General features: G+C 39.3%; 1 protein-coding gene across 4 annotated transcripts in view; it reads left to right on the top strand.

The window, feature by feature from the left end:
• Positions 1-13,817, top strand: part of DCTD (dCMP deaminase) — a 214,487-nt gene that overhangs the window by 188,337 nt on the left and 12,333 nt on the right. For 2 of the 4 annotated variants that reach the window (XM_071432163.1, XM_071432164.1), the window contains 2 exons: positions 11,255-11,360; positions 12,694-12,829. In XM_071432163.1, coding sequence (XP_071288264.1) covers positions 11,310-11,360; positions 12,694-12,829 — 187 coding nt within the window. In that variant the 5' untranslated portion in view covers positions 11,255-11,309. Of the gene's footprint in view, positions 1-7,000; positions 7,252-11,254; positions 11,361-12,693; positions 12,830-13,817 lie in introns of those variants that run through there. The other 2 variants (XM_071432162.1, XM_071432161.1) reach the window with 2 other exon arrangements.

Raw genomic sequence — 13,817 nt, 5'->3', positions numbered from 1 at the left:
TCCCTAGGCTGCTGTGAAGGCTGGCTTCAAAAGACAGTTTTTCTTCAGTACTTTGAACCCTAAAAACATTCTGTTGTATGCTGAAAAATAAGAATTGGATAAATCTTAACTAATGCCTGTCTTCCTTTTCCACAGTCTATAGCCCATCTACTTTTGAATTCCTTAATGATCCCTACTTCAAAAATCACATCCTGCTCTTTGCCTTCTTTACCTAATCATCTCTTTTGTATAGCTCAGAGCTGCTGTGCCTCCATGCTAAAACTCCTTATTTACTATATGCCGTCTTTGCCATCTGAGTCAATGTCTTCCTAATGTGAATATGTTTTTATTTAGAATGGTTTTAAAGTTACAATAGCATAAAAAGTATGGATACAAACTGAAAGATAAAAAAATAATCTTAGTAGTAGCAAGTGCTCAGCTTGGGCTATTTCAATCTGAACAAATCATGTTTGTCTGATGTAGACGACTAAAAGCAGAATCTCATAATAGGGAAGTACCAGGAAATATTGAAAAGGAATCATGCTGTCAACTCTGCTTATGAAATAAATTAGGTTTACTAATGGTTATATTTCCCCTCATATCTACAGTGGGAGCATAGAGTTCCTGTTCTTCCAAGTTAGGATGTCAAATGTATTTCCTGACAGCTCCAGCTCACTTTTCATTATTGATAAGTTAGAGCAGTGTGGCTGTTAGCTGCTCTTGTGTAATTAGTTCAATGAGGTTAGGAAACAGCCAGAATAGAGAAGAGATGAAAAGTACTCACATATAATATGATAGTGGCACCTGAGCTCCCTCTGCCCTGATGCCAAGCTAACACTCAGGATGTTACAAAATGAAGGCATTGTGCCTTGTGTCTCACTGTTCTCCTGGTGTTATGTCCTAGGGACAGAGCAGTTATCCTCCCACTAAGGAAGGAAAATGTGTTTGAAGCTAATTTGGGGAATTGGGTGTATTGGCAATTTGAAAGGCAAGTAAGTGGGTTGAAGAGATTTCATCATGCTGAGGTGAGACACAGAACAAACCCAGAGTGAGTGCAACAGTTCATTTTATTTTTTTAAACTTAGTTAAATTAGCCAGTGTATGTGAGAATGCCAAGATATTGTCTTGCCCCCACCCCCAATCCACAGGTTAACTGAAGGGGTAATTCATCTCTCATTCACAGAATGGATTTAGCTCATTGCTTAAAACCTTCCATGCTAAATCCCATATAACGATGTAAGAAAATGAGTCTATATAGCAGCTCTTACAGGAAGGTTAACACGGTGTAATAATGAAATCTAAAAATGCAGTTAAGATAAATTACAGGAAATTATAAATAAAAACAGGAAAATTCTTCATACCCAAAATCTAAAGCTTATCATAAACAAAAAGAAGGTTTGACAGATGTTCCACTGAATTAAAAAAGATGAGTATAAGTGGAATTTGTATCAGGAGAAGAAAAAATGACTAACAGCAAACTAGTTTGCCCAAATATGAAGGGATACATGTATTCAATATAATTTGTATGGAAGAGTAAAAATTTCTGTCTTTAAAATATATCTGATGTAAAGATTACAGATAATGCTATTTTCCAGTTGGAGTTTTTGCAAGTTGATACACTGCAAGAGATTTGGGGACTTGGGGAAAATTCATGGATGTAGTGTGAAAAGCTACTACATCATCACAGGAAAATCTTGCCAAATCAGAAGGGACAGAAATAGAAGAAAATCTTCTTAGATATTAAAAATAGCCTTGAAAAATAAGGGGAAGGTAACAGAAGAAATAGAAGTCTATGAAGTATGTAGGCAGCTGCTGAGTCTAGAAGCAGCCTGCCAAGAAAGTGAAATTTTATACTGAAAGCCAAAAATTAATTTCTTGCTTCTAACTAGAGAGTATCTGTGATTATGACTAGTATGGGTGGGCAAAGAAGGTAATTCATGTTTTGGAAGGAATCACTAGGATTGCCAGAAGAGTTGCAGTCTGAGACTTTGTGTCTCAGTTTACTTTCCAAAGCACAGCTTAGCAAGATTATCTGTGATTTCCAGTTGTGGATGGAGATAGGAAAAAAGATCATGTGCAATATCTTCCGTTTTTCTAGCACCTGTGTTCTGCTGTCCTGGTTTTAGCTGGAATGATGTTACATTTTTTCTTAGTAGCTGGTACAGTGCTGTGTTTTGAATTTGGTATGAAATTGTATGAGATTGCCTTAAAAGGGGAATTTGGACATGAGTAAGAGCGAGTATGAATGGAAAAGGAGTTTCAAAATTAGAGGACTGGTCAGAGACAGATACAAACATCAGGAAAAAACAAACAGAGAAAACATCAGCAAATAACACACAGCAGAGAGAAAGAGCAAATCTAGCTGGAGAATATACTCATACCAAAGAAAAAATGAGCGATCAAGGTACTGCAAAGACAGTATTTACCTATAACTAGAACCATAAGTATGAATAAAACAAGAAAACAGTTAAAATTCAGAAATTGCTGTATGTCCATAAAATTTTTATGTGACATGAAAAAATGTGTAGTTTTAAAAATTGATCAGAAGACTGTTTAAAGAGTATAATTTATATACTCATTTCTGACCCCAGAGAGAATAAAGTGGAAAAATTCTGGATTTAGGGAATTTTGCAGAATTTTCTCTGAAATACTGAGATGTGATACTCAAAATAGTATCTCACTTGGACAGAAAGAGAACTTAAATCTAACACTAGACTCTAGTTTTCAAGGAATAGATGCTATAGAAAGGTAACCTAATAAACAAGCCATCAAAATCTAAGAATAGAGAAGAGTAACGATTTCCTATTAGGACATGAAAAGCATAAAAATACCTTAATATTGGCTTGACTGATTCTGACAGATACTCACCATGCACAAGAATCTCTGGCATTTACTGCTTATAAATCTCCAAAAAAGGTAGGCATCTAAACACAGATTTCAATGTCCTGAATTTTGGCACCTGAGTTTGAAAATACTGGATTTGCAACAGGCTTCCATTGGCACCATAATTACCATGATATCATCCTATTTGGTTTTAATCAAAGGCTGGTAATAAGTTGCATTTCTTACCGTCTTTATGAATAAGTAGTTCCAAAATTGCATAGTACAAAGAATTATATGCTAAAGGTAAAAATCCTATAGTAATTCTGACATATTTATACTCCCTACAGAAAATGCTACAATATAAAAATCTAACAGTTTATTGCAGTCTATTAATGGGCTGGTTTGCTAACAAGCTTCTGCAGCTAACCCTGCTTAGGTCTTCCAGCAAGGGGGTTCCAAAATAGGACTTTGTTCACAGTAGAAAGCCTGACATTACAACAAATGTTATTTGAGCAGTGAGGAAGCCATAACTTCATATTCTTTATTAGATTATGTATAGAAATTCAGAACTGCAGCATATACCAGCAGCTGCATTTGTATTTAATGTGCTCCTCAGACTGTAAGCAAGTATGGATGGAAAAGTTTAACTCAGGTAGAAATTTCTATTTGGAAAAATATTTAGAAGATGAGTCTTGCCTAAAAAATAATGTTCTCTAGCTATGAAAATTATTTTCTCCAAGAGCAATTTCTTCTCTGTAAGACAAAGATATAAAGACATACTGTCATATTTATTTGTCTTTCTCTTCAAACATAGTAATTAGTTCCTGAAAAATTCATTCTATTAGAAAAAAAGACAAGAGCTCATTAGCAATTTCTTTTTACTTTTCCCTTAAGTTTTGAGATTGATTTCAGGGTGGACTACCAAATTGCATGCTCCATATTCTGCCAAATAGCAAACACTGCTCTCTGAGCAACAACTTATACATATGGTACATTTGGGGAGAGATCTTGCTTGCCAGCAAAGTTAAAAAAGTCTGTTGGCAAGCAACAAGAAAGTGGGGAGGGGGGGTCTGTAAACTGGGGGTTCCCCAAACTCAACTAAGTTTGCTTTTATCAAAATTGACAAAAGGTAGATGTGAATGTTTCATAAGAAGTAAGTTAAAAATATAAGCAACTTGACAGATGGTTACATATTTAGCATGCCTTTGAAACTTGTATCACTTTTCGTTAATAAAAGCATCTAAATTATTTGTAATCAGCTCAGATTGTTTATTGACATCTATCCATCAAAGTCATAATAGTCCACACTTGAGACCTTGTTAGGAAATGAGACACAAACAAAAATAACTTTTGAAAGATTACCTGAGATACTTGAAACTTTTTAGCATATATCCTCCTTCTATGGAACAAGAGAGGAATGTGCAAGGACAGGAGTAGAGTTCAGACATAAATTTAAAAGAAATTTGGCCTATTTGAATGCCTGTCTGTCTTAACAGGGGTTTTGAGTTAGAGCCCTCTAGTTCTGTCACAGAGATCTGAATGCTTCTGAGGCAGATGAAAGGTGCAAATAAACTTTTGGATCTCAGAGTTAATGGAGAGGAGGATTCAGACAGCTGATCCAGGGTAGCTGCTGCTTTTGCAAAGCAGGCAACAGCCAGAGAAGTCTTATGGAACCTGCCAGGCAGCCTGATTTTGCCCCACACCTGTAGTAAGTCAAGCTACCTACCCTCAGCACAACCCTGTGTTTAGAACACAGGATCCTGGCCTAAATCTTGCCTAGTCCAGGTGTACCCTTCTTCCCACGTGTGCTTAAAGAAAGAGGCTGTTATGTCAGATACAATAGCACATTGTCAGAAGAACAAGTCACAACTTGGCCACAAGAGTTTTCAGTATAACTCTTTGAAAAAACCTAGGGAAAATAAAAATGTAGCAAGGTTTCCAGAAAATGTGCCACTTAGCAACATTACAGGAGTCTACTAACTAAAATTCCACCAGAAGTTTTCCTCCTCAGGCCATATTATAAGTAGTAGTAGTAATAGTTAGTAGATGTTATGGGTTTAGCCTCAGAATCCTAATTATGAAAAATAATGAATTTGGCATGGATAATTGTAGTACTACAATTTTAATTCATACTTCAAGAGTGCAGAAACAGATGCACAGACAGTAGATAACTTTTTGAACTGAATTATGCTATTTTTTTCCCTCCAGATTAATTGCGTGCTCTTTAACTGTCTCAATGATCAACCATCATCAGGTCTTTCATTTCACCTTCATGCTCATGCTTTCCTGAATGATGCTACTTTCATTAAATTTGTTTTCTTTTTCTTGCATTTAAACAGTTCCTTTTCATTCATTAACAAACCATATATGAACATTTGTTGTCCATATGAAATTATGCCAATAGAAGTCTTGCAAACTGAAATAGCTATGTTTTCCCACTCTGAGGGCTGGAAAACTTGTCAGTTGAACTATAACAGGTTGCTTTTGCCAAGTTTTCTGGTTACAACTGAATAGGAATATCTGTGAAATTAAGCAACATTTTCATATTTGATAGTTTGTCAGTTGTCTAAAAAAAAAGCTAACTGATACAGCAATCTTAATATGGAAACATATTAGCAATATGCTCCTCTGTGTTGATCACTGCAGAATCTCTCTGATTTGGCATAGCTTCAAGAATAACTATGAGCATGGCAGGATCCTTGGCTTAGCCATCTTCTTGCACTCATGTTGGTGTAGTAGGGTAACTAATTGTGCAACTTCTGCGCACATAGTCAGTAAGGGGGAACTATAAAGACAGCTTCTGAGATGCTGTGTACCCAGTTTCCAAAAAATGTCCTGTTTTCCAACCTGAAGCGTCCTCCTGGATGAAGAGGGAGATTTTTGATCGGGCTGCAGGAAACCATTCTCTCAGCCCCATCAGTTGACTGCATTCAGATCAGTGGTGCAGCTCACATGCAGTGCAACCCCACGGCTGGCGCACACAAACCCCTCTTGGGGATGCTCTGAAAGGCAGGTGCTTTCCTTTTGTCCATCACGGAGTTCGCTGCCCCTGTCACTGCCTCCAGTGGGAACCGAATGGGTCACGTTCGGCTGCGTTCGGGCACTCTTCACTTGATGCCTCCCGCCCCGTGGAGCAAACATGTGTACCTTGCTCCCATTGAGTGCTTCCATAAAGGCATGCCCTAGAGGCAGCCAGCCAGCCAAAGTAGGCAGCTTCTCACACAAGGAACACAAACACGCCATACCAACATTTAATATTTATTATCATACCTCTTATTTTGCACTGCAATGGGATATATATATGTGAAAAATGCCAATCGCTTGTTTTTAATTTTTTTAAAGTTTAATAGTAATAAAATAGTTATAAAAATAGCAATGTAATTAGAGTAGTAATAATCTGGACAATTTGGATTAGGACAATATGAGACAATAGAAACAAAGAGTTGTGGAAAGTCCAGGTACCTTTTCCTGGGCAACATAAGCCCAAAAAAGGACACACGTTAACAGAGGATTAACCCTTAAAAACAATAGCCTGTTGCATATTCATACATCTCATCCATGATGCATAAATTCCATTCAAACACAGGAGTCTGGTCATCATCAACTTCTTCCTCTTAATCCTAATGGCGTCTTCATGGCTGAGCGAGTTGGGGAGAAGTTCGTTTCTTCTGATAAGAGAGCAATAAATTCTTTTTCTCTGAAAGATTTAGGTGTCCTATGGCTGCTATCTCACTGCCAGTCATTTCTTTTAAAAAAGTATCTTACATAGCATCGTGTCTATTTTAACATTATGTTATAACCTAAAACTATATTTAACACACAACGTAAGAGAATTAATCCAGCATAACTTTCTAACATAACACATATAATATTAATTTTAATATTTGCAAAAAGCCAATCATAAAATACACATTTTTCACATATATATAAAAATATATATGTTCAGCTACCTGTGCATCCTGCGAGACTTCTATGATCTGGCAGCAGCTGGAGGTATATAAACCATAATAAATAAATCATAACTCAATTTCCACATCAATTTTATATCCAGAGAACAAATAAAAACTCATATTTTTCGACGTTTTAATATGTGAATGTCAAGCTTTAATAAACAACATTTACCTCAACAGCGTGAGCAGGGCGAAAACCCGCATGCTTATGTCAAAGCATAACGTTAGAAGCAACATCTGTCAGAAAACTGAACAGACATTCAAGTGACTGGTTTACAGTGTCGCGGAGGCTCCAGGCTGGCAGCGGGATCAGCTCCGCGGCGCATCCGTAGCCGGGCTCCGGCCGGGCCGCTCGGGGCGCGGCTCGGCAGCCCCGGCCCGCCCCCGGTCCCGCCCGCCCGCGCTGAGGCGCCAAGCGGCGAAAGCGGCGAACGCAGCGTGGCCGCGGCACCATGAGCGGCGCCCAGCCCGGCCCCCAGCCCGGCCACCAGCGGAACGGGTACGCGAGTGCAGGGCCCGCGGGAGGCCTCGCCAGCTCTTCCCGCCCGCCGTCCCGCGGCTCCCTCCCCCACCGCCACCGTGCTCCCCTCACACGCCGGCTGGCTAAACTTTTTCCGGGCGGGCCGGGCCTCGGGGGAAACCCTGGTGGCGGGGGGTGCGGCCGCCCCAGCCTCTGAGGGCGGGAGGGAGCGAAGCTGGAATCCTCCGGGGCGGGAGGGAGGGAAGCTGGAATCCTCCGGGGCGGGAGGGAGGGAAGCTGGAATCCTCCGGGGCGGGAGGGAGGGAAGCTGGAATCCTCCGGGACGGGAGGGAGGGAAGCTGGAATCCTCCGGGACGGGAGGGAGGGAAGCTGGAATCCTCCGAGGTAGGACGAGAAGGGTCCGCGCAGCCGGGAGTTCCCCGAGCAGCGCCGGCCGCCGCCGTGCCGGGGGAGATCCATCGCGGTGGGGAGGCCCATCCCCGGTGGGGAGGCGTTTCCTGGAGCCCCTGGAGGCTCTGTGGTGAGGGTATGGCCTGTTTTACATGGGTTTCGTAATCGCTGGGATGGGAAGAAGAGCAGGTAGGGTGTCTTGTGTTCATTATTTCCGGAAATGAGGACCGGCGTGAGTAATAGGCAATTAATTAAAGTCAGAAGTGACTCTGTAGAAGTGAAGTACGTTCAGTGAAGGGAAGTGTTCCTATACTGCTTAATTGAGGCTCAGTATTCAAACGCAGTGTTTCTCTTTACAGGTTTGATGGGTTATCTCCCAAGAAAATTGTGAATACAACTAATTTGCAATGAACTAAGTACTGTTTTTCTGTAAGAAAGATTGAGTTTTCTCTTTGAAAACCTTCCCTCCCAGTACGGAATATGTAATGACCCTATCTCAGTACCTATATAATGGGAAAAATGAGAAGCCTCAAGTAAAGAAAATCCCACATTCATTTAATCTAGTAATGATCATAAAATATGACATTTAAAGAAGAAGCTTGTATTAAAGGTCATCAAGAGCCCGTATCCTGTTTGGCTTTTGGGGATCAAGAGCTTAGCTGAAGATGTTTACTTCTTATTTTTTAATACACGCTAGATTTTTTACCTGTGATTTCAATGCCAAGGTATTGATAGTTGGTCTTCAGTAGTATACATGATACTGGGGAATAATACTGCTTGAATAGAGTTGCAACATAATGCACATGACATCAAAGATAAGGAAGCAGAGGAAAAACTTTTAAAAAGAGTGAGATTGATCTGATACCCCCCCACTCCTTCAGCTGTACTATATTGTTGTATAGCTGTCATAATTGTCATATGAAAAAAATTTGAGATTATAAATTCCGGTTTAGGATTCTCAAAAGAAATTTTCATTATGTTGGACTGTTTTTTTAAGTAGCTGAATGACATTTGTTCCTTTTTCAGATGGTGTCACAGCTTACTTGAAGTGAAAAGGGAGGCAGTGTTCTGTAGTTATAGAATCTTTTTCTCTATTTTCCCTTGAAATAACCTTTACAAAATTTTCTATAGACTACTAATTATTCTAAAATTTAGGTTTTTCTTTCCCCCATTGTCCTTAGCAGTATTCTTCATAGCTTTCAGTTTCTGTTATTTTTATTCAGAAGTTCCTATGGATTATCCTAAGGGTAAGCCTTGATTGCCTGTTTTACAGCTAGCCATAGTATTTTCTAGAGCAGCTTTCATTCATGCAATTCTAGAGCTTGCAAATGAGCATAAAGAAGATTATCAGCTGCCCCAAATCCATAAACTAATTTTCATGTGTGTGCTTGACTGCTAGCCAAGGCCTTGGCTTCTGCTCAATCAGAAATTAAGTGGTTTATACCCATTTCACACTCTTGAGTTCTTGTGCACTGAATAAGGGAATTGTCTTGCCAGACATGGTGATATTAAGTCAAAGTAATTGAGTAAGGGCTTTGGGGGGGGGGTTTATTTCTCTTTGATGTAAGCCTTCTGCTTATTTTTTAGCTATGCTCTTCTCCCTGTGAAGTTGGTGCTCTGAGGGACCTCCACTTACATACAGTTCTGTATTTATTAGAAAAGTAAATACTAGCTTTTGTTATGTTTTGAATAAGTAGAGTTGCTAGGGAATAATTTAACAAAAGGAGATCTCACGACCTCTTAGTTCAGAGTACTGCTATCTTTCTGGGGCCCTTTTCCTGAATGTTTTATTCAGTGTAGTTCTGCATTGTGTTTTATCCCTCTCCAAAGACATCACAGTGAATGTCACTTAGCCAGAAGTGATCGTTGAAAGTCCAGTTGTGGTTTAGATTTTGTAAATCCCTTTTTTGGAGATATTTTAAATAATCATACAGCTGAAACATTTTCTTGATGTTTTAGTTAACCTGGCAAAGTTCAGTTTGGCACAGAGTGGTGTATATCTTTAATCTCTTCTTGCTCTGAGCACTTTCCATTCTTGGTAGGATATAGCCCCAGCCCTTTAGTTACAGTGAATCAAGTCAGTTTGGGCATTTTTAGAATCACATTCTTGATTTGTGTGTTTGCTTTGACAATTGACAGTTCTGGGCACTATTTGCAATGTTGTCAAAGTGTGAGAGAGGTGTGTGGGTTGCATCAAGAGTGTGTGTTCTTCCCTCCTTACTTTGAGATGGTGGCCTTAAAGGTGATCCTCATTCATTCCAAGAACAAGCCAAAATTGCTAACTTGTAATGTGCCACATACAGACTATTCAAAACTAGCAATTTGTCTTTGCTAAATAGCACATTGTAGGCTTCTAAAGTACAGTTTTATCATTGTTTTCACTCAAAAACTGAAACCTCTTTTATGGCAAGCTAACTGCAAGCCTCTAATACTTGGTTTTAGTTATAAAAATAATGATTAACTAAACACTTGCCTTCTAATGTTTGTCTTCTGAAAGTGCTGGTGCTAGTGTTGCTGGGAGATGTCTTGCTGCTTGCAGTTACCTGTGATGAATTTTTCTGCATGGCTGTACATCACAAGACAGGCATCTTGGTCTTAACCTGTAGTTTTTGGTAAGAGGAGCCCAACAAGAAAAGTACTGTGCCCCTTGTATTTTGATAGGCTAAATCATTGTATTTGGGTTGTTCCATTGGTTTGGTTTTCAGGTTGTAGCAATGATAGGTGAGAAAGTTTGGGGGAAATTTCTTTCAATTTGATCTTCTGTTTGAAATTTTCAAAGCTTAAATGTATGTGTAGAGAGGGAGATATCTGCCTTTCTTTTCTTTGAGCTGAAAAGCACAGAAATTCCCCTGTTGTGTCTTACACTGTCTGAGCAGGCTTTCACCCATAAGTAGGCAAGAGAAAATTCCTTCTTCCTTCCCCCAAATCTACCCTTCAGGGCAGGGAAAGAAGCAACCTTTTGTGGCACTTCTATATATTATTTCTAAAGGAAAAGTTCTTGAACCCATCACCTGTTAGTTTTCAGAAGGCTTCATAAGACAAAATCACAAGAGAAAATTAGCAAGGAACTGTTGGAACGGCCTCGGATCTTTGGTGGTAAATGTTGTAACAAGAGGTAAACTTAGGGTGATAACAGATATTAATGCCTGCAGAGGAAGTTACCAAATAGGAAGCTACTGAGCACTTGTAGGCAGAAGTACAAAATAACTTAGATTAGAGGTTGGCAGTTATCACAGTCATCATAAAAAAGATTATGTTGTTTGGGTGAGAAGAATGGCAGTACATGATATACCCGAACCTTAGAAATACACAAGGTGTTATCTATAAAGGATAAATTGCTCTGTCTTTGAATTGCTCAGTGCTCTGAATATCTCAGCCTTCTTATCTAAAAATGTAATTTGCAACCTTGCTTGATATCTTTTCCTTGAAAGGAAATGTTGCATGTATAAGTTCCTGGAAAGCACTTGAAACTGATGGTTTTACTGTCAAAATATTAGTGAATGTGTGGTCTTAGCCACATTCTGATCCTGGTTACTTTAAACTTGAGCACATTAAAATAGTACAGTTTGTAATAACTCTAGGTCTGTGGTGTTTGCTGATAGCTGTTTTTTTCTGTCAACTATTGTTTCAGCAGTGAAGCATCCTGCAAAAAAAGAGAGGATTATTTGGAATGGCCTGAATATTTTATGGCAGTAGCTTTTCTGTCAGCACAAAGAAGTAAAGATCCAAGCTCTCAGGTAAGAAGGTAATATATAATAATAAGATAACCTAATCTGTATTGCCAATCACATCAGATGTACACATAGTGGTTTCAGGAATTTCTTAAGAAAAGTTATTTCAGTGTATAGCTATTCAGTTTTTAACATAGTCAGCACCTTCTGTTACAAAAATTCTCTTATTGGGCCTGACCTCATATGTATAATTCTGTGTACATTTGTAGCTTGGAGTTTTATAAATCATCTTTTCATCTGGAAGTTAAAATAACACATGCATTTTGTCTCCTTTTTCCAGTAAATACAGTCACTTTTAGAAGAGGATAAAACTGCTGGAAGTTCTAGGTTGTAATTTTTTGAGACACAACATTTTACAAGTTTCTTTTCCTCATCTGTAAGAGTATTTGTTTGTTATTGGGTTGACTGGAATTTTCTTCTAGTTTGTTCCTCCCTCAGGATCCCCTGTTCCGTATGCTTCACTATCTGTTTCCATTTTTCACATGTTTCATGTGCCTCTGTTCAGTATTGTTCAATATTGATTTCAGGTGATTGATACAGCTCCTGAAACATGCTATTTGTTCTGCAGGATCCAGTCATCCTGTTAGTCATCACCCTTTGTGTGAAAAAAATCAGGAAGCAAATCACAGAAAAATAATCTGTTCATTTCATTCTGTCCATTACGGCACTTAGCTCTCTGAAGGTTATTCACTTGGGGCTAAAGTTTTGTTACCCAAGGGCTGGTTGAGAAACACCTTGTGTGAATTAAAATTAGTACTGTTGCAATTTCAACAAATAATATAGGCAGAAAACATAAAAATGGGACACATTGTCATTCTTTAAGAAGAGTATCTTTGTAGATTTAGGTTGAAGCAATAAATGGTGAGAGTTAAAAGGTTTGGAATTCTAGTGCATGTTTGCAACAAGCCACAAAGTCTTGTGAGGCCTGCCTAAGCCAACACGTGTATTTCTGTTACATCTTTGAGAACTTGTTGCTCCTACTGCTGCTGGAAAGCTAGTCTGAGGAGCTGAACTTTTGTGTTTACTAGGGTTCATTCAGTGCTGTTTCTGCTCTCTGAACTAGGTTATTTCTTAAGCAGACAAGGAACAGTGCTGGCAGGCTGGGATGGGAACAGCATGACCAGAGGGGTAGCAGAGTTACATCTGCCCTGACTTATTTCAAAACCCCATCAGTTAGGTACAATTGTAGCCCTGCTTACTAGATGGTGTGACTTAATATATTAAGTGAAGCTTGTATCTCTTAAATGAAAATCGTAGGACTGACTATTCATGTCTCATCTTCATTGTTGACATACTGTTTTGCACGCTGTTAGTACTATGTAAATCTGATTTTATTTAGGTTGGTGCCTGCATTGTAAATTCAGAAAACAAGATTGTTGGAATTGGATACAATGGGATGCCTAATGGTTGCAGCGATGATGTACTACCCTGGACAAGAACAGGAGCAAATAGACTGGACACAAAATATCCCTATGGTAAGGCTTCTTGTGGTTGGCAGGTTAGACTTGTGATGTCTGTATCTATGAAAGTTCAGCGGGTAAAGTATCAATCAGTTTTCTTCCACTCACTTGATAATGTGTCCATATGTGGTACACCAGGATAAAAAATCAGTCTTTTTGAAGGACTGAATTCTTGGTGAAATAGGTTCATAAATATTAGCCATTTTGGATTGGGTAGTGAAAGCCTGTAAACATGAAGCAGCTCATTAGCAAACAGTTGCAGTGCATGCAGATAATTGCTGATTCTGTGTGTTTGTCTGCACAGAAATTACAGTGTGTGTATATGTAAAACAAGTAATTGGGTCTAAAATACAGGTATTAAAATTATAAACTCCAGTAGTTGTGGGAAATTTCCATTTCAGGTGTTGATGGCATAGGTTGTATACACTATGAAGAAGCTGAACATTTGTCTTGAAGTCTGTGTGCCGTGGGTCTACCCTTCTATGGGTGAGGCGACTTTCATTGTTTATTTCAGCCTCTGATGTGATTCCCATTTACTAAGTGGACAAAAGGAGCAAAGAGCAAGGATGGTAAATGTGGTTGAGTGCTGCTTTGGATCTTGCCTTTGTCTTTGCAGCAGGCATTGTTTGGCCTTCTGTAAGTTAGTTAAAGGGCCCTATCAGCAGGGCTGGCTCTTCTGGATCAGGTGTGGTTTGCAGGAACCAAGGAGGCTGGGCTACCTTGTGGCCTGCAATGTGGGGAAGAGACCTTGGTTAGGACTGATAGGAGACCATACAATCCCCATGCTTCCCTAAGTCCCTCTTCATCTTTCTGTACCCACTCCAGCTCCTGCTGCACGTCTGTGTGTGACACCAATGCAGCAGAAGCCACAGGCAAAGGAAAAACAGGAGCTTCTTCAACCTTTGCTGCATCTCAGCCTGTCCTGAGCTCAGGAACGGCAGGGCAGAGAAACACAAAAGAGAGAATCAGAGCCTTGGGAAATTTTCTTTCTCTCTGTGTGGGT

The sequence above is a fragment of the Agelaius tricolor genome, unplaced genomic scaffold (genome assembly GCF_023055355.1).
Source record: "Agelaius tricolor isolate 1412-34295 unplaced genomic scaffold, bAgeTri1.0.p SCAF_8, whole genome shotgun sequence".
Taxonomy (NCBI): domain Eukaryota; kingdom Metazoa; phylum Chordata; class Aves; order Passeriformes; family Icteridae; genus Agelaius; species Agelaius tricolor.
This window is presented reverse-complemented; position numbering and strand designations above follow the sequence as displayed.